General features: G+C 51.2%; 1 protein-coding gene across 3 annotated transcripts in view; it reads right to left on the reverse strand.

The window, feature by feature from the left end:
• ELMO1 (engulfment and cell motility 1) overlaps window positions 1–18,421 on the reverse strand; it is a 415,657-nt gene that overhangs the window by 173,902 nt on the left and 223,334 nt on the right. For all 3 annotated transcript variants that reach the window (XM_080667113.1, XM_080667111.1, XM_080667112.1), the window contains one exon: window positions 4,042–4,150. In XM_080667113.1, the coding sequence (XP_080523239.1) occupies window positions 4,042–4,150 (109 nt within the window). The remainder of the gene's footprint in view (window positions 1–4,041; window positions 4,151–18,421) is intronic.

The raw sequence follows: 18,421 nt of genomic DNA on the forward strand, positions 1-18,421 counted from the left end.
ACGCAGAATTCTCTGCATCTCCTGGTCTTTCCAGCTACACTTCTTACTGCCTGGAATTTTTTTAAAAATTATCTTTATTGTTGAAAGTATTACAGATGTCCCCCTTTTTCCCCATTGACCCCCTCCACCCTGCATCTCCCCCAGCTTTCACCACACTACTGTCCGTGTCCATGGGTTCTGCATACATGCATTTAGAACTGCCTGGCTACTCTCCTCTTCATCTTGGTGACTCTACACACTCACGTACCTCTGCTTCGGTGTCACATCTTCCAAGACTCTCAAGTGGCCATGGGCCAATTACTGACACAAATCTGAGAAGAACCATGCACTTAGAAATGGAGGAAAGCAGACACAACCCAACCCAAAGATGATGGATTCATTTATGAAACTAATTTTCTCAGGAGAAAAATAGACATCTCCTTCAACACAAGGGTGCACTCCGATTTGTTTTTCATATTAGCAGCTTATTTAATATGGCAATGGGCAGGGGGCAATCCATTAAAAAGCAATTTCCCTCTTACCACAGGCTGTTTCATCATCTGATGCCTGGTACTCGATCAAATGTAGCAATCCCTTAATATTTTATGAGCAGAAAACAACTCATTTGGGCATGTTGCCCTCAGAGACGCCGGAGTCTTTCATTAGCCTTGCAGAATGTCCAGGGAGGGGCCTTTGCAACAGATGCTGAGCACTGGTCAACCTGGAACCTTAACTATCAAAACACTGCGAAAATCAGGCTTAGAACTGAAAACAGGCATTTAAATATATATATGTGTGTGTGTGTGTATATATATATATATATATACACATATGTACATACAGATACACATATACATACATATAGACACATAGACATACCATATACATGCATGTTTATACATTTATACACATAGACATACATATATTTGTGTGTGTGTGTGTGTGTGTGTGTGTATATATATATATATATATATATATATATATATATATATATATGAAATGATATAACTAATAGGAAAAAGTCCCAACTCGATCTTACACTTTCTGAAGTGGAAGCCTCTGGGTTCAGGGACCATATCTCGTTGACCTTTTCACCGGCCGTGTCCATCATAGTCCCTGGCACATTGTAAGTGGTCGATAGACTTTTATGGAACAAATGAATGAAGGAGGGAACCTGCTCTGCATATGTGAGGGCCTTGCTGTCCGAGCTCAGCTTCACTGCAGAGACCAGACCTGGCCAGGTGCTGAGCGACCTGTGGCAGAGACCAGACCTGGCCAGGTGCTGAGCGACCTGTGGCAGAGACCAGACCTGGCCAGGTGCTGTGCGACCTTCCAGCAGAAGGTGGGGTACAGAATAATCTAAAGTGCAAGGGCAGCATCTGGGGTACCCGCCGAGCTCCCCGAGATATCTGCCTGCATCCCCACTCTAATATCTCAGCCCATGGGAGCTGGCTTGACTACCAGGTTCTCCCAGGTCCAGGAGGGCTTTTCTGTACCCACCCCATTGCCAACTCCTAAACGCCAGAGCTGACATTCACTGTCTGCACAGACTTTGCCACCACGTTGCCCACCAGGTAGACCTCAGTGATCCACATCGACCCTGTCCTCACACTGCCTAGAATTTGATCTTTTCCAAGTTAGTCCCCTTGGGTTGAATATTGTCTGTTCCCAGGGTACCCCTTCAACTGCTATGACTGCAATCCCAGCCACTGAGGTTACCTACAAACAAGCCAAGATGAACACAGTGCTAGTCCTGTGCTGCTTAAGGATGGAGACGTTCTGAGAAAGGTGTCCACAGGCAATTTTGTCACGAGATATCAAAGGGTGCACTTCGGCAAACCTGGGTGGTGCAGCCTACTACGCACCTTGCTGCACAGTTCAGCCTCGTGCTCCCGGCTACCAGGCTGGACAGCATGTTCCTGCCCAACCCAACGTGAGATTAGATCAAGCACAAGAGAAAACGGTGCCGTCAAGAGACTCGGTAAACAAGATGCACGCGGCGGATGCTGGCTCAACACAACATGCTACCGAGTATGTGCAGTAAGTACTCTATACTATTAGTATAAAGTGTGGGGGTAAGAGCACAGTGAAGTCTGTGAGTACGTTAGACAAGGACGTCAAGGTGGTAAGTGGCAGAGGCAGAACCCAGCTGCCCATTATTCCTGACCGTCTCCTTGTCCTCCACCGTCTGTTCTGTGTAAGCTTTCAGCCGTAGAGACATATGTCCATTGGGCAGAGAAGAGCAGGGAGCTGGGTATGGCAGTCAAAGTGCAGAAGGGCATCCCTTCTGCAACCACTAGGATGAGAGCTGAGAGATGAAGTAGGCCCTCTGGGAGGATGGGAAAGGGGAGGGGCAGGAAAGGACATGGGCACCGACCAGGACTCGAGAGCATGAGGGGGAGAGCATGATGAGTAGAGCATGACGGGTAGAGCATGACAGGGAGAGTATGATGGGTAGAGCATGACGGGTAGAGCATGATGGGTAGAGCATGACAGGTAAAGCATGAGGAGTAGAGCATGACGGGTAGAGCATGACGGGGAGAGCATGATGGGGAGAGCATGACGGGGAGAGCATGACGGGGAGAGCTTGAGGGGGAGAGCTTGAGAGGGAGAGCTTGAGGGGGAGATCATGACGGTCTCCAATTTGGAAAGGTCTTAGATAGTTTGCAATGCTCTTTAGCCGTGATTTTCTACAGTTTTCCCAGGAAGTTGAGATTAACATGAAATAGTCACAGTTGTCAGACCAGGGAGTTCAGTAGGACTGGTTTGATTCAGGTCCTTGACCCCTCAGCTGAACCCACAGAGAGCCACGCAGCAGACAGATATCTCAGCAAGAGAGTCTAAGGAGGAGCAGGAAGAGAATCACATCCAGGCCAGGTGAACCGACATATCACATCAGCAAGCAGAGACCCGCGCAGACTGATGCAGAACTCTCCCAGGCCAGGCTGCTCCAGTCATGGAGAAATGTCCGGACTGGGGCTCATCAGTAATGAACTTCACGGCTGCTCCCTCGGTGTCTGCTTCCCACCCACCCAGGAGGGAAGCGTGACTGCTGTGCTTAGTCAAACAGGCTCAGCGTCAGTTTTTTCCTGTAAGTCCTGAATGTTCCGGTTTACTTTAGCCATACTGTAGTCAGCTCTCCACTGCCAATAAAACATAGTCCCCTTTCCCATTTCATCCCCGGACTTCTTCCCGTTCATCATTTCAGCTCTCGAGCAGGTGACTGAGGATTCACGCTTCCTCAGGAACACCAAACACCCAGCATTTCTCTGGTGCCAGCAGTGTCCCCCGGGGCCCACTTTACTAAGCTCACAGGGTAAGATTTATGTGCGAGTCAGCTCCGTCGGTGGTGGAGGGGATGGGAGGCAGACACCTTATGGAGGCTCAATATTGATGATCATTGTCGGCCATGTTCCATCCGACTCACTTTCACAGGTTAAAGCCAAATGATGCCAATAGGCAAAAGGGAAGACAATGATCATGACCTCTTGTTGTGGGTGTCCTCGCTTAAACTGTGTAATAGAAGAAGATGAGCAAGAAGCGTATCTCCAACCACACGTTTCATGAGCTGCTACCCATTTTCTGCAATAATTCCTTCTTTCTAAGAGAAGGCATTTTAAACAAGTGGAATACTGGTAGCAAGAGATTTCATTAAGGCACTCCATTTTGCCTTTATAGAGAAAATCTATTGCAAAGGAAAGAAAAGAAAGCGATCTCCTGGTAGGCTAGAAACTGGATTTTTTTAAAAAAGAAATTCATAGGTCTTTTTCCCAACTGAGTCTTAAATTCAAGGCTGCCTTAATACATACTCATTTTTATAAAATTTGAAGTTCAGTCACGATACCTGCCATTTTTCCATTCTTACAGGTTTTAACCACATTTGTTCGCAGAGCAGATACACAGAGATACCCCTGCTGCGAATGTGAGCCAAAGGAAGTTCGGTGCACATGACCCCAGGCAGAGCCGGCAGCACGTGGGGAGTTCTTCGCGGGGGTCAGGGCACGACCCTGGAAGCTGCTCCCCGCCCAGCGTCATCCCCGCGCGGGCAACAAGGGTACTTACGCAGCTCGCCCACTTTCAGGATCTCACACAGCATCTTGGTCAGCTCGATGCTACTGCGGCCGAAGGGACACTCGTGCTTGTCTTCTCGGCTGCTGTTCTCAAGCACAATCTGCAAGCAGGAAGGGGACGATCACAGAGGGCAGGGCTGCGCCGGAGCAGAAAAACAGCCACCCAGCTCACCACACCGGGCGCTCGGGGCCGGGCCAAACTGTCCCCTCAGCGTATTCTCAGCACGCACTGTGGAGCCTAAAACCCACACGTTTCCCTCACCTCCCAAAGCCTGCGGCCACCCTGGGACAGGATGCTCTGTCTGTTGGCTGTCACTTACAGAGATGCCTGGGGAGAGAATGGTTCTTGCTGTTAATTTTCGCCCAAGGATATTTTTTCCATTTTTTTTTTTTTTTTTTTTTTTTTTTTTTTTTTTTTTTAGTAAGAGTGGAAGGGTGGGTGGGAGGAAGAGAGAGAGGAACGTCAATGTGAGAGAGACACATCAATTGGTTGCCTCATGCACATGCCCTGACCAGGGCCGGGCACTGAACCTACAACATAGGGAGGTGCCCTTGTCCGGGAATCGAACCCCCAACCCTTTGGTGCACAGGCTGACGCTCTGAGAAACCAGGGTAAGAGAGTTTTGCAAAACAGTACATTAGAGAATTTCTTTACTTAAGTGATGACGTAACTCCACTTGTAATGACAGCCGAGACTCGGAAGCTAATCGTGAGGTTCAGACAAGTGGGGGACCTGCTCTGCCTGGTTTTGCAAAGGGGAGCACGTGTGGAGACGACACTGAGTATCAGCCGGAGCACAGCCTGTACTGTCCTTGGGAGTTAGGATAAAAAGTCTTGCAGCCTCTTTAGGAAGCGCCGGCTCTGGGTTGGTGTATCTCTAAAGAAACTGCGGGTAAACTCCATCCAAACCCCTTCTCCCGCCGACCCGGGAAGGACACGGTGGGGCCCTGGAAAGCCCGCTTCCTCCTCAAGGTCGGGCTCTTCTGCACCATCTTCCTGAACAGAATCCTTTCTGGTTCTAGCCAGGAATTGCAGCTCAGGAAGCAGGAGGCAGAGCCATGGAATTCCCACCCCTGGGGAGGCTCCACTTCTCTTACAAATCGTGTCTCTGAGACACAGGCATCCAGGAGCCGACCTGAACCTCCTCCTGAGGGGCCGGGAACGGAGAACAGAGCCAGAAGACAGAACATAAAGACAGGAGACAGCGGTCTGCAGCCAGCTCCCAGCCAGGACCTTCCCCTGCACTTCACATTAACATCCCATTAACATTTCATGAGCACATCAATATTTAATGAGGCTGCAATCTGCATACACTGTAGGTAGAATTACGGCAGCCAATAAATGCTCTGGAAACATTTCCAAGGCACAGTTTATTAGCAGGCACTAAATTAAGGAGTAATTTAAGTAATCAATATGTAAATCAGCCCGGAGAAGCCCTGCTCTTTACTCTCGAACACGCCATCCATCTTCTCGCATTAACCCATCACCGAAGGAAAAGCAGACCCTCGTCCCGGACTGATTTCCTTAGACGCAGATCTTTAAAGGTGCCTGTGTAGGTTTTCAGGTCGACACCCTTGCAGAAATATTTCAGAAAAGGCTATGATGATGAGTGTTACTAATTAGATATTACTATAAGGAGAAACAATTCTTAAACTGGATGGTAGCTTCTTTAAAATTTAAAGCACTGCTATATCAATATTCAATTCCAACATTCTGGTATTAACTGTGTTGGCCTGAAACAGTTTGAAAGTTCCATTTAGAAATATCAGGGCCTATTTTTCATCTTTATTTTCCCCTCCCTCTTCAGTTCTAAGAACAAACACACTGGGACAGACACCATGATGGATGGAGCATTAAAACCGGCTATGACGACTCACCTTAGAACATGTCACACACCTAAGGAAGCCGTAACTGTTACATGTTTATAGAACACAACACGGGTATTGGTGCAATATCAAGTACCACACGTTTTATAAAACACTACAGTTTACAGGGTATATATACATATATCTACCCACTGATACCCGGGAAGTCTGTATAATTGATAGGCAGGCATTTAGTATCCTGTTAAAAATGCTGAAACCAGAGGAAGGGGTGAGGTGCTTGGATCTTGGAGTAGCCTTGGCTGGTCCTGGAATGCAATTTCTGAGATTTTCAATTTCCAAATCTCTTCCCGCCCCGTCATAGCATACAATTGCCTTCACTCACAGGCCGCCATGAACTCCATGGATTTCGTGTCAGAGGCTAAGAGAACCTGATTCACGTCCTCCACCTCACTGAAGCGAGTCTACACATCCAGGCCCTCCTGGACGAAGGTCCCAGGGTCTCCCTTATGTCATTTACCCCCGAAGATGAGTGACGACCTCTCGGGTCAGTGGCCAGAGCTATGTGAACACGTAAACGCTGAGTTCCCAGTGGCCCAGATCACGAACCTGTTTGGCGTGGGTGTGACCACTAAATGCTGAGTACCAGGCCGTCACACTCGAACCCGCTCCTTCTCTGCCCCCTGAGCCACCTGCTCTCTCAGCCTCGGCATCCTGTCACGGGCCTGATCCAGCTGGTTGTCACGGACACACCTCCCTCCCCTGCTGCTGGTGCTCCCGTCGGGGGCAATTCCAATCCTTCCTGTTTCGCTGGAGCCAGGCCTGAGTGGGCTGGAGGGTGTCTTCCACAGCCCTCACCTAGCAGGCTTCGGTGGGTCACACGAAGCATCGTGGTCTCCTCATGGCCGCCAAGGACCGTGCATAAACTTGTGCTGTGGTTACATAATCTTACGCTTTATAAAGGACCCCCAATAGTTCCAGTCCCCACCTGGCACCATCCCCAGCTAAGGCAATGTTAGTGACTGTATCCCTGTGCTGTCCTGGACATCCCCGTGACTGTTCTGTGACACCAACCTGCACGTCTCAATCCCTTCGCCTCTCCCACCCAGCTCCCCTCTGCAGCCATCAGTCTGCTCTCTGTATCCGTGAGTCACTTTCTGTTTTGTTGGTTCATTTGTTTTGTTCTTTAGATTCCACATGTAAGTGAAATCACATATATGATTGTCTAACCACGAGGCGGTGCCCCTGAAACCCAAACAAAATAGTATCGGAAGTAAACTGTAAGGGAAAAATAACCCGGCCGGTGTGGCTCAGTGGTTGAGCGTTGACCCATGAACCAGGAGGGCACGGTTGGATTCCTGGTCAGGGCACATGCCTGGCTTGCGGGTTCGATCCCCAGAGATGAAGGGAGAGGGCGAGAAAGAAACATCAATGCTGAAGACAACTGGTCTACTATTGCTATCCTGATCACATGACCTCTCATTCTAGGTGCTGCCGTCTGCTTTACCGAGATGTTCATATGGCTCTAGGAACAGCTGTGGAGAAAACACACCCCACAGAGAACAAAACCAGCTGCCACAGAGACGACTGGTCTTGCTCTCTGACAGAAAGCACCCAGGGGGAGTGAACATCATTCCTGCGTAGTCGGGTCCAACCAGGGTCCCTTTAGACGAGTGATTGTCTAACTTGAATGGGCACCAACATCCAAAACATATGGAAGGTAAACAGAGTGCTGGGCTGCTCCCCAAACTCTGATTCAGCAGGTCCAGGGTGGAACCTAAAAAAATATGCAAGCAAGCCCCAGCTGGTTTGGCTCAGTGGCTAGAGCATCGGCCTGAAGGGTCCTGGGTTCAGTTCCGCTCAAGGGCACATGCCTGGGTTGCAGGCTCGATCCCCAGTAGGGGGCGTGCAGGAGGCAGCTGATCCATGATTCTCTCTCATCATTGATGTTTCTATCTCTCTCTCCCTCTCCCTTCCTCTCTGACATCAATAAAAATGTATTTTTAAAAAATATGCAAGCAAACCAAGCCCTACATTCTTCTGAGGCACAGGGTAACGGAGGGCGGGAGTGTCAGCAAAGCACTGCTGAGAACGCTGAGCAATTATTTTGAGCAGAATTCTCTTCTTACAAAGAAACGAGCTCTCCTGCACAGCTTCCCTGAGCCCTAGCTGGCCACTTAGCGAGAGGCGCTGTCCCTGGTCTGTCCAGGGCTAACGACAAGCCAGGCCTCGGGCCTCTGACAGGGCCCTGGCACCCAGCAGCTGAGATGTGCCGGACACTGGAGCCGAGTGTGCAGAGCGCTGCTCCGAGGACAAAAGAACAAAGCACCCCAGGAAACAGGAACAGGACGAACGGACGAGCGGTCCTGCTGCTGGAAACACAGAGCAGGAAGCACACCCCGAGATAAATAAAAACCCAGACAAATGAGCAGAATGGTATAAACCCAGCTAATGAGGTGGAATCCTTCCAGAATAAAATCAGGCAGTTGCACAGACAGAGGCATAATAAAAGCCATAAATATCAAATGGCAAGGAATCGACTGGGTAATGGTGTAGTAATTAAAGCCTGGAGGTTCATAATAGATGGAGAATTGAATACGAATCAACCGAAAAGAAACAGTGCCTGCGCTTTGATAAAGTGCAAGGAGCACACGGCTGGGGGACACACCCAGCAAGCCCTCCGCGCTGTGCTGCCAAGCCCTCCCCTGGAGACGCAGCTGGTGGCAGGGAAGGGGAGGGCTGATGCCAGCACGGATGACGTGTCTGTGCCCGCACAGGGACCCTGACGTCACTGCATCAGAGACCACTGCTAGCAGGCTCCTCTCTATGCCAGGACATGTGTCCCTGGGTCCAAGGATGGTAAGATCTTGGCTATTTAAAATTACTTTTATTGATTTCAGAGAGGAAGGGAGAGGGAGAGAGATGGAAACATCAATGATGATAGAGAATCATTGGTCGGCTGCCTCCTGCATGCCCCTTACTGGGGCTCAAGCCCACAACCCGGGCTTGTGCTCGGACCAGGAATTAAATCGTGACCTCCTGGTTCATAGGTCGATGCTCAGCCACGGAGCCACGCCAGCCGGGCACATCTTGTTTATATAAAGCAGCACAGTGACTAATAAAAAATATCAGTAAGAGTTAAAATCATAGAGAGACAATACAGATTGGTAATTGCCCAGGGCTGAGGTTTGCGGGTTTGGGAGCAACTGCTGACAGGTGTGGGTTTTCTTTTGGGTTGATGCTAATTATAACGCCTTGGAACTCAATGGAGGTGGTGTTTGCCCAACACTGTGAATGTATCCCATGTCGCCGAATAGTTCACTGTGACACGGTTAAGTGGATCTGACCTCACATGAAACTAGAGGGAATACACACGGAGTGATCACCACGTTCCACTCGTTTGGTCCTCACAGCCCATCAAGACAGGACACCTGACGGCGAGGAGCCTGCCTTGGAGTTGAGTCCCAGGCCTGCTGTCTAGCAGTTAAGATGTGTGGGGCCAGGGTCTGGTCCGCTTTGTGGGGGGCATGGAAGGCTCCTATTCCCAAGCCAGGGCGTAGGACTGACCAGGTAGGGGTGCTAGAGGTGAAGGTTCAGAAACGGCCCAGGATGCTAGTCCTGTAGGACACCCCAGCACAGCCACCGAGGGAGGGACGGTGCCCGAAGGTGGCCAGGCTCCACTGCGTCCTGCTGAGGTGCCAGCCACGTGCACGCTCTTGCATTTGTGTGTGAAAGCTCATTACTTTTATTGTATTGTTTTTGTTAATCCTCATTCTTTTCCCATTGATTTTTTTTTTTTTTTTTTTTAGAGAGTAGAAGGGAGGGGGAGAGAGAGAGAAAAATGTCAATATGAGAGACAGACATCAATTGGTTGCCTCCTCCACACACCCTGACAGGGGCCAGGGATCGAACCTGCAACCCAGGTACATGCCCTTGACTGGGAATCGAATCCGGGACCTTTTGGTGAGCAGGCTGACGCTCTAACCATTGAGCCACACCAGACAGGGCAAAGCTCCTTATGTTGCAGCTATAGTCTACGCTTGGTCTTCTCAAACATAACGCACTCACAGATCTCCGCAGGTCCTTGCTAAATACGGATTCCCAGCCAGCAGCGGGGCAGCCTGGGCCTGTCTTTCTAGGCAGCACCCAGGAGGTGCTGACACTGCTGGTCCAGGGACCACACTTTGAAAGGCCAGGAAGTCTACCCCCCCACTCTACTGTTAAAATCCGAGCCCCGCCCCGCCTTCCACTCCCTGTGACTTAGTCATTGCAAGTCATTTCTTTAAACATCACTATTGCTGAGCACCTTGCCAGATGCTAAAAATACACGAGAACAGAATGCCAACTTTGGGGCGTGCACCCCACTGGGGAGACGCGAGGGGATGGCGCTGGTAAGGTGGACAGCTTCCCCTTGCTGCACGCTCCCAGGAAGTGTGGGCGCTGCCAGCGGTCCCCCTTCCACATACTGTGTGTTACCAGCATGTTGTCAAGGACATGTCCCTCTCTGCGAGGCGGTACGCTTCCTCCAGGGGAGAGCCTCGGAGGGGAGACCCTGACTCTGGGTTCTCGCCCAAGGGGCCTGTCAACATTGCACCCCGAGGTGCGCAGGCCCAGGAGGCGCCTGGGAAAGGGATCGTGATGATCAGAGAAGCCCTCCGCACCCTGGGGAAGCGTCGCCATAAATCTCCAGGTCGCCGGGCGGACTCTGACTCACTCGATGTTGGGCTGCGGAATACAGATGCCTTCTGTCCCCTCCGAGGAACGCCAGGCGCCGGATGCTGGCGCTGTCTGGCAGTCACTGTGGGATGAAAAATGGGGCCTGACATTTCTCAGCCTCATTCCTCACTGGGAACCTGTCAGCACGGCCGTAACCGTCACCGCCGTCTCAGAGCCAAGTCGCGCTCCACATACATTGCCTGGGACGTGTTTGGCTGGAACTCGCTTTACTGACAAACACCTTCTAGGAGGGCGAGTGGTATAACCAACTCCTGAGAAAGACCACACCTCGTCCTCCCCCTGCACTCAGGTCCTACACCCTCTCTGGTCCGAAGGGGAGCAAAGGGGAGGAGGGAGAATGCCTCCGATCCCCCTCTTCCAGACAACATCCTCCCATCACAGGACCGCTGATACACGTATTAAACACGCTCCGTGGGCGAGTTCCTCCCTGAAACCTAAGGAACTAAGCCATACTTGGATTTAATGGCACGCGGGGATGAAACTTTTCACCTACAGACCTAGCCTTTCAGATGAACTTCATCTCATTCCATCTCCTCCTCTCTAAGCGCCCGGATCTGGGCTACGGCTGCCGAAGGAGAGAAGGAGCGATCTCCTCCGTGGGACAGCGTCGTGGGCAGGGCTATGCCCACGGGGGGTTCTTTGTGGAAAGTGCTTCCCTGACATCCCTCCGGCCCCCTGCCCCTCCCGCACTGGTCTGCATGTCCCCTCTCCTGACCACCCCAGGTCCCTTTCTCCGTAACACCGCATGCAGCAGCCCTTCCTCTGAAGCCCCACAGCCTGTCCGGGGCTTTCCTACAGCAGTTCTCCCGTGGCCCCCGCTGTGGTGACGCCCCCGGGTCTTACTTTGCCCCGGAGGTCAGGAAGCACGTGGCAGTCCCCGTGACTCTCCCACACGGCAGTGGAGTCACACAGACAGTCGGCGCTTGCTCATGAGTTACTGACCAGCACATGGACAGTACAAGGTGCACCTCTGGCCTCTCGCTGGGCTGGCAGTGCCCACCGGGGCCCGGTGGGCGTCTCTGTCCACTGTGGTGAACACCAGCTTGCCTGGTTTTAACATGAGGATTTCCATAATGTATGGTTTCTGTACGTTCCCAAGCATCTTAGCTGAGTTACATCATCTGCTTGTCCCCCGTCAATCCAAGTTCCCATCTATGTCCCTGTGGATTTTCTCAGAAGCAATGACCTCTGGGACGCTCCCAGCCACTTCCACCCTCATCCCCGTCTGCACCGTGGGGGGGGGGGGGCTCGGGACCCGGACAGCATGGGGCAGCTGGAGCACATGGCCACACTCAGACTCCAAGCTGCGAAGGACGCTCATTTAGAAGCGGAGTCCCCTGCTCCTGCTGACGAGCTCTGGGGATGGGCCGGGTCCCAGGGATGGGCCGTGTCCCAGGGATGGGCCGCCATGCCGGACACCTGAGAAGCCAGCTCTCACGGTGGAGCCCACACCTCAGAGGTGTGCGGGGAAGCCGCGCATCACCTTCGCACACTAGCACACACTTACAGAGCACTGGGTGTGTGAACATGTCCTTCGTCCTGTGTTTATGGAAATCACTCGGCAAGTGTTCTCAGTAAAGGCTACCTGTAAAGACCTTCAGCGAGAACCAGCGAGAGGAAATGAAGGAGATGGCAGGGCCCAGCTCCCAGCAGGAGGGTGTCCCTCCTCCCCACCCCCCGACCCCGTGTGGCATGCTGGCTCCACTCCCTCCCCTGCAGTTACCAGGAAGAGGCCCCTGAATCCAGGTGTGGGTGGCTGGGGATACGGGAGGAGCCACCTGCAAAGGGGCCGAGAGTGGCAGCCCATGTTGCTGATCTGAAAGGGAAACTCCTGTTTCCCAGGCGATGGCGCCCGTGGGCACTTCCTCCCGTGTATTGGGGACCGCATCTGAGTCCAGGCCCGTCCCAGCTGGCAATGGGCACTCAGCCTGAGCCCTGTTCCCGTCTGAGGACTGTCCTGTTAGCGCCATGTGGCTTTCAGGGGAGCCAGGACCATGGACAGCACAAGGCCCAAAGCTAGTCCTTGACAGCAAGAGTAAGGAGGCCATTGTCCTACTCGGTCATTGACAAAGCTCTCTGAAGCCAGGATGGAGGGGGAGAGATTCACAGGCAGAGCAACGAATGCTTGTGGTTTTCCGGGGAGCAGCCCTGGCCCCACCTGCCCTCCGGAATGAAGGGAGCCCTTCTTCTGCCCCACGAGGCCCCGCCGGCCACGCTGTTCCCAGGGAGTCAACATGATAAGTAAGTAGCACAAGTGGGTACCTATTAGGGAGCGCAATCATCTCACAGATGGTCCCCCAAAGACTCTCCTTTTCCTTCATTTCAGAATCCTTTCTCTGAAACAAAGGCACGATTCCTAACGTGCTAGGGCTGCCAAGCAAGAGGCACAGCCGCCTCTGGATCTGCATTTGGGCCAGAGCCGAGGTCGGCCCCTCACTCACCTGCTGGCGTCCAGACCCTCTTCACCCAGCGTCCCCTCTGCACGTCCTGTGAGCCTAACGTAACTACCTCACAGCAACGTCTATGCTTTTTACAAGATCGTCTCCTTTAAGTACACTTCTAGGCATGGAAATGTGAAGTTGAAAGATTTTAATATGTTTGTCACTTACAATATATTTATCAGAGGTTCCCTGGAATTTGGGGTGGTGGTGAGTGATGAACAGGCAGAGAACAGAGGATTCTTAGGGCAGAGGAAATACTCTAGGTCAGTGGTTCTCAACCTTTCTAATGCCGCGACCCTGTAATACAGTTCCTCATGTTGTGGTGACCCCAACCATAGAATTACTTTCGTTGCTATTTCATAACTGTAATTTTGCTACTGTTAATGAATCATCATGTAAATATCTGTGTGTTCCGATGGTCTTAGGCTCTACAGCAGAACTGCTAGCAGGGTCACCTAAGACCATCGGAACACACAGATATTTACATTACGATTCATAACAGTAGCAAAATTACAGTTATGAAGTAGCAACGAAAGTAATTCTATGGTTGGGGGTCACCACAACATGAGGAGCTGTATTAAAGGGTCGCGGCATTAGAAAGGTTGAGAACCACTGCTCTAGGTGATGTTATAATGGTGGATACATGTCACCATATATTTGTCCAAACCCAGAGAACGTACAACACCAAGAGTGAACCCTAATGTAAACTGTGGACTTTGGGTGACAATGCTGTGTCAATGTCGGTTCACTGATTGTAACAAATGCACCCTCCGGTGAGGGATGTCGATAATGGAGGAGGCTGTGCCTGTGTGGGGGCCGGAGATATATAGGAAATCTCTGTGCCTTCCCTCAATTTTGCTGTGAACTTTAAACTGCTCTAAAAAATACAGCCTTATTTAAAAACAAAATCATTTCTCAGGGCCAGCATGGGATGGGAAAGCACAACCTGTCTGTGCCCCTGACATGTTCCTCCGGTGGGAGAAGGAAACGGCCTGTGTTCAAATTCCAAGTCTGCCTCCTACTATCTAATATAACAATAGACCAGTTCCTCAACATCGCTGAGCCTCAGTGTCCACATCTGCAAAATGGGTACAATCGGTGTCTACCCTACAGAGCTGTTGTGAGAATCCAATGAAGTAAATGTATGTAAAATGTCCTTAACAGCCCCTGGTATACGTTCATTACTCAATACTTTTGACCTTTTATTTGTTCCTACCATATGTAGGGTGGAGCCCCAAGCTACCAGGCTCTCAGTTGACCTGACCCCTCTGCCAAAATAACTCCCTAAACGGTAGTCTTCTCAGTCACTTGCTGATACAGAACTCATCTCTACCCCTGTAACATACACAGGTTCCCACGCCTTCTGTGACAGACTTGGTGTAAGGCTTAACGCCATGGGCTCATCAGTCCTAAACGGTGGCCATGCTGATGGTCGAACCAGCTCACTGACAGGCAGATTTCTGCCAAGTCTGGTTCCAGTTTTGATCCTCAGACACAAATCACCTACGACTATGAAGGACCTCGGAGGGGATGAGGGAAGTGACACTGAGCAAGGATTCAATGCATCCAATAGTTAACAAATAATTCAGACAGTGAGGACACACATTAAAGAGAGACACAGTCCCTGTTCAAAAATGTCATGTTTGAGAGAGATAATGATCAAATAATAATAATTATAGAATTCCAAATTGAGTGAGTGCTTACGGAAGCAAAGCCAAGGAAATACACAAGAAAACAAAAAAGGAGCCAGAGGATGAAGCCCTAAAGAATGCATGGGACTGAAGTGGGCCATGGGGCGGGGGTGCAGAAAGAAGAGGCTGAGCCGGGAGCTGCATGTGCCAAGGTCCTGTGGTAACGGAGCATCGACATTCAAGAACTGAAATGTCAGCCATGCTGGCTTCCCTGCCTTAGGGATTGCAAGTTTGTAAATAGGTACGAATGGCACAGATCAAGGTCCTGAATTCCAACGGCCTCCAAGTATAAGGACCCTTGTACAGAATAACATTCGATAAACCAGCCGGAGAGAAGTTAGTTACTAGGGCTGGTTTAGTTGTTACTAATAGTGTTTCAGTTGCTTTGTAAAACACACGAAAAATAGTCTCTGTTAGATATGACTTATGCTGACCGTTGGAATGTTGGGTTTTACCAATACAGGGAAAAAGTTGATAAAATTAAGGTCAAGGTAAAAATAAAATACCTGACAACGTCAAACACTCCTGGGCACACCAGGTGCATCGAGCAGCTCCTAAGGGGGAAGCTATTTTTACCGACTACGACGGGCATGGGAACACTGCCACCTACATTTTAGTACACCGACACGAAATGCCTTCCGACTTGGTGGGCAGGTTGCACACACCGGCTGGACTCTGGTCACATGAATACAATTTAAAACCGAAAGTCAGCAGTGATTCACCCACGGCTCAGCATACTGGGGACAACGTCATCTGGGGCACCCCAAGATAGCTGCTAACTGGGCTTCCGTCCCAGGACGGACCAACCACCTGAAGGACAGCTGCAGCCAGGGAGGTCGTAGCGTGTTCGGATGGAAGCCTATGCCTGATGGGTGTGCCTCAGTGGCTGAGCGTTGAACCAGGAGGTCACGGGTTCAATTCCGGGTCAGGGCACACGCCCAGGTCTCCACTCGATCCCCACTAGGGGCGTGCAGGAGGCAGCCGATCAGTGTTTCTCTCTCATCAATGTGTGTGTGTGTGTTTAATTTATCTTCATTGTTGAAAGTATTACAGATGTCCTCTTCTTCCCCTTTGCCCCCCATCCACCCTGCATCTGCCCCCATTGCCTGCGAGGCCTTTATCACACTACTGCCTGTGTCCATGTGTTATGCATATAAGTTCTGGATGTTTCTATCTCTCCATCCTTCTCCCTTGCTCTCTAAAATCCATAAAAACATTTTTTTTTAAAAAAAGAGGAAACCTATTTCTGGGGCCTCCTTCCCCGGGTGACTGGCAATCCAGCCGGGGGCGGGGCCCCAGAACTCCTGACTCAGGCCCTCAGGGAACAGACGTCTGCTGGGAGCCTCTGTCACTGCTGAGCACTGGGCACGCAGGGCAGCACCCAGCCCGTCCTCAGGCAGCTTACACAGCAGCACAGGTAGGAGGAAACAAACACAAAGGTAGGTGTGGAGCCAAAACCAGTTTGGCTCAGTGGATAGAGCATCAGCCTGCGGACTGAAAGGTCCCGGGTTCGATTCCGGTCAAGGGCATGTAACTTGGTTGCGGGCACATCCCCAGTAGGAGGTGTGCAAGAGGCAGCTGATCGATGTCTCTCTCTCATCGATGTTTCTGACTATCTATCCTTCTTCCTTCCTCTCTGTAAAAAATCAATAAAATATATTTAAAAAAAAAAAAAAAAAGGTAGGTGTGGAGCACACACACCAGCATTGCATTTGCAGAAAAACAGGGGCATGAGGTAGACGCGGAGCCAAGGGGTGAAGTTCCGACCTTCCATTTGATGGTGAAGAACGGCCACGCTAAGCCCAGAGGAAGGGACAGAGCTCCCAGGAGAGGAAGTACAAGGCCCAGAGGCCGAGGGCACCTGCTATGCTGAAGGTCAACAAGGATGCTGTGGACTGAACAGCGTTCCCCCCAAATTCACATGTTAAAGGTCTAACCCTCAGTACCTAAGGTGAGTGCATTGGGAGATAGAGCCTTTACCAGGGCAAATGAGTTAACAGGAGGCTATTGGGGTGGGGCCCCATCCAGTTCGACTGGTGTCCTTATAGGAAGAGGAAGGGACAGCAGGAATGTGAGTGCCTATGAGGACGACCATGGAGAGTACACAGCAAGGCAGCCGTCTGCAAGCCGAGGAGAGAGGCCTCAGGTGAAACCAGCTTGCTGGGGCACCTGGATTCGGGCTCCCAGCCTCCGGAGCTCTGAGACAGCACACTTCTGTGGCTTCCGCCCATCCGTGCTCCTCCGTGACGGCAGCTCTAGCAAACTCTTACAAAGCAGGTCTGGGATGGAGCTGAGTAAGGGAGGCACAGAGGGACAAAAGGCAGCGAGACAGACTGTTACAGAGCCTGGAGGCCATGGCCATGAATCTGGACTTTACTCTGAGTGAGGTAAGAGCCACTGGAGAATTTTGAGCAGAGAAGGCATGGGATGAGACCAAGGTTTAGAAGGGCCACTCTGGATTCCTAATATTCTGGCCATTGGGCTGAGAACGAACACGAGGAAGAAGGGCGGAAACAGGCTGAACCAATTAGGAGATGAATGCAACACCACGAGAGCTATGTAATAAACTGGGGTACTACAAAGATGGGAGAGAAGGGGAAGGGGTCACACCGGATACATTCTGAGGGCCGGTCAGGAGGATCTGCTGGTGGAGGGGTGCTGGTAACGGAGTCTTCTTAACGAAATGAAGAGTAATCCACCGAGCCAGCGATTTCAGTCACCAGGAAGGTCTCCGAGCAACTGCATTCAAAACGACCCACTTTGACAACAGAGCTCCGAGAAGGTCCAGCCAAGCCTAGCTCCTGAAGAAAGGGATCCACTGAGGAAGGGTATCTGTGACAGAGTAACACTGAGCGCAGGAAATCCCAGCAGTGGGGCAAGACGACCAGCTCCCCTTCATGTTCAAATGTCATTTCTATTTTTTCCTAAAGGGGGGCCTTCTGGTTCCTGGTCTGACATGTGAAAACCTTGGAAGCTGTCACTTCCAAACTTGCAACAAGTAAAAGGTTGAACACGCTAAAGGTCAACACCTCTCCTTAGTTCCCACAGAAAATTGAGGGCACAGTGCCAACTACCACCCTCAAAACGTGTGAAGGTCACAGCCCAAGGGCACATGCGCATTGAAAGACTGAGACCCAATCACAAGACTGTAGGACACGTCCCTCCCCCCTGCACGCTCCCAGCTCATCAACAGAGCCCCTGCTATAGTAACACCAGACCACAGCTACAGGAGCGGAAAGCCCCCGGTCCTGCTGAAGAAGGAGTCTCTCGGGAAACCCAAAGACGACAGGAGGAACAAGAACAGGGCCCAGAGACACCCACAGCTACAGCCACAGTAACAGGCCGATTCCTACCCCGATAAACATGAAGCCTCCCTCTAAGGCCCATTTACCTCAGCTCCTGTTACCCAGTGCATCACCCCTTTAACAACAAAATCACAATCAGAGCAGAAAGGGGGCAGGCAGACGCGGAGCTCTGCACAGTGAAGGTAAAAACAAACAAACCAACCAAAAGCCTGCTCAGCTGGCGCGGCTCAGGAGTGAAGTGTCGGTCTATGAACCAGGAGGTCACGGTTCGATTCCCGGTCAGGGCGCATGCTTGGGTTGCAGGCTGGATCCCCAGTGTGGGGTGTGTAGGAGGCAGCCGATCAATGATTCTCTCTCATCATTGATGTTTCTCTC

This window comes from Plecotus auritus, assembly GCF_963455305.1.
Source record: "Plecotus auritus genome assembly, chromosome: 4".
NCBI lineage: Eukaryota > Metazoa > Chordata > Mammalia > Chiroptera > Vespertilionidae > Plecotus > Plecotus auritus.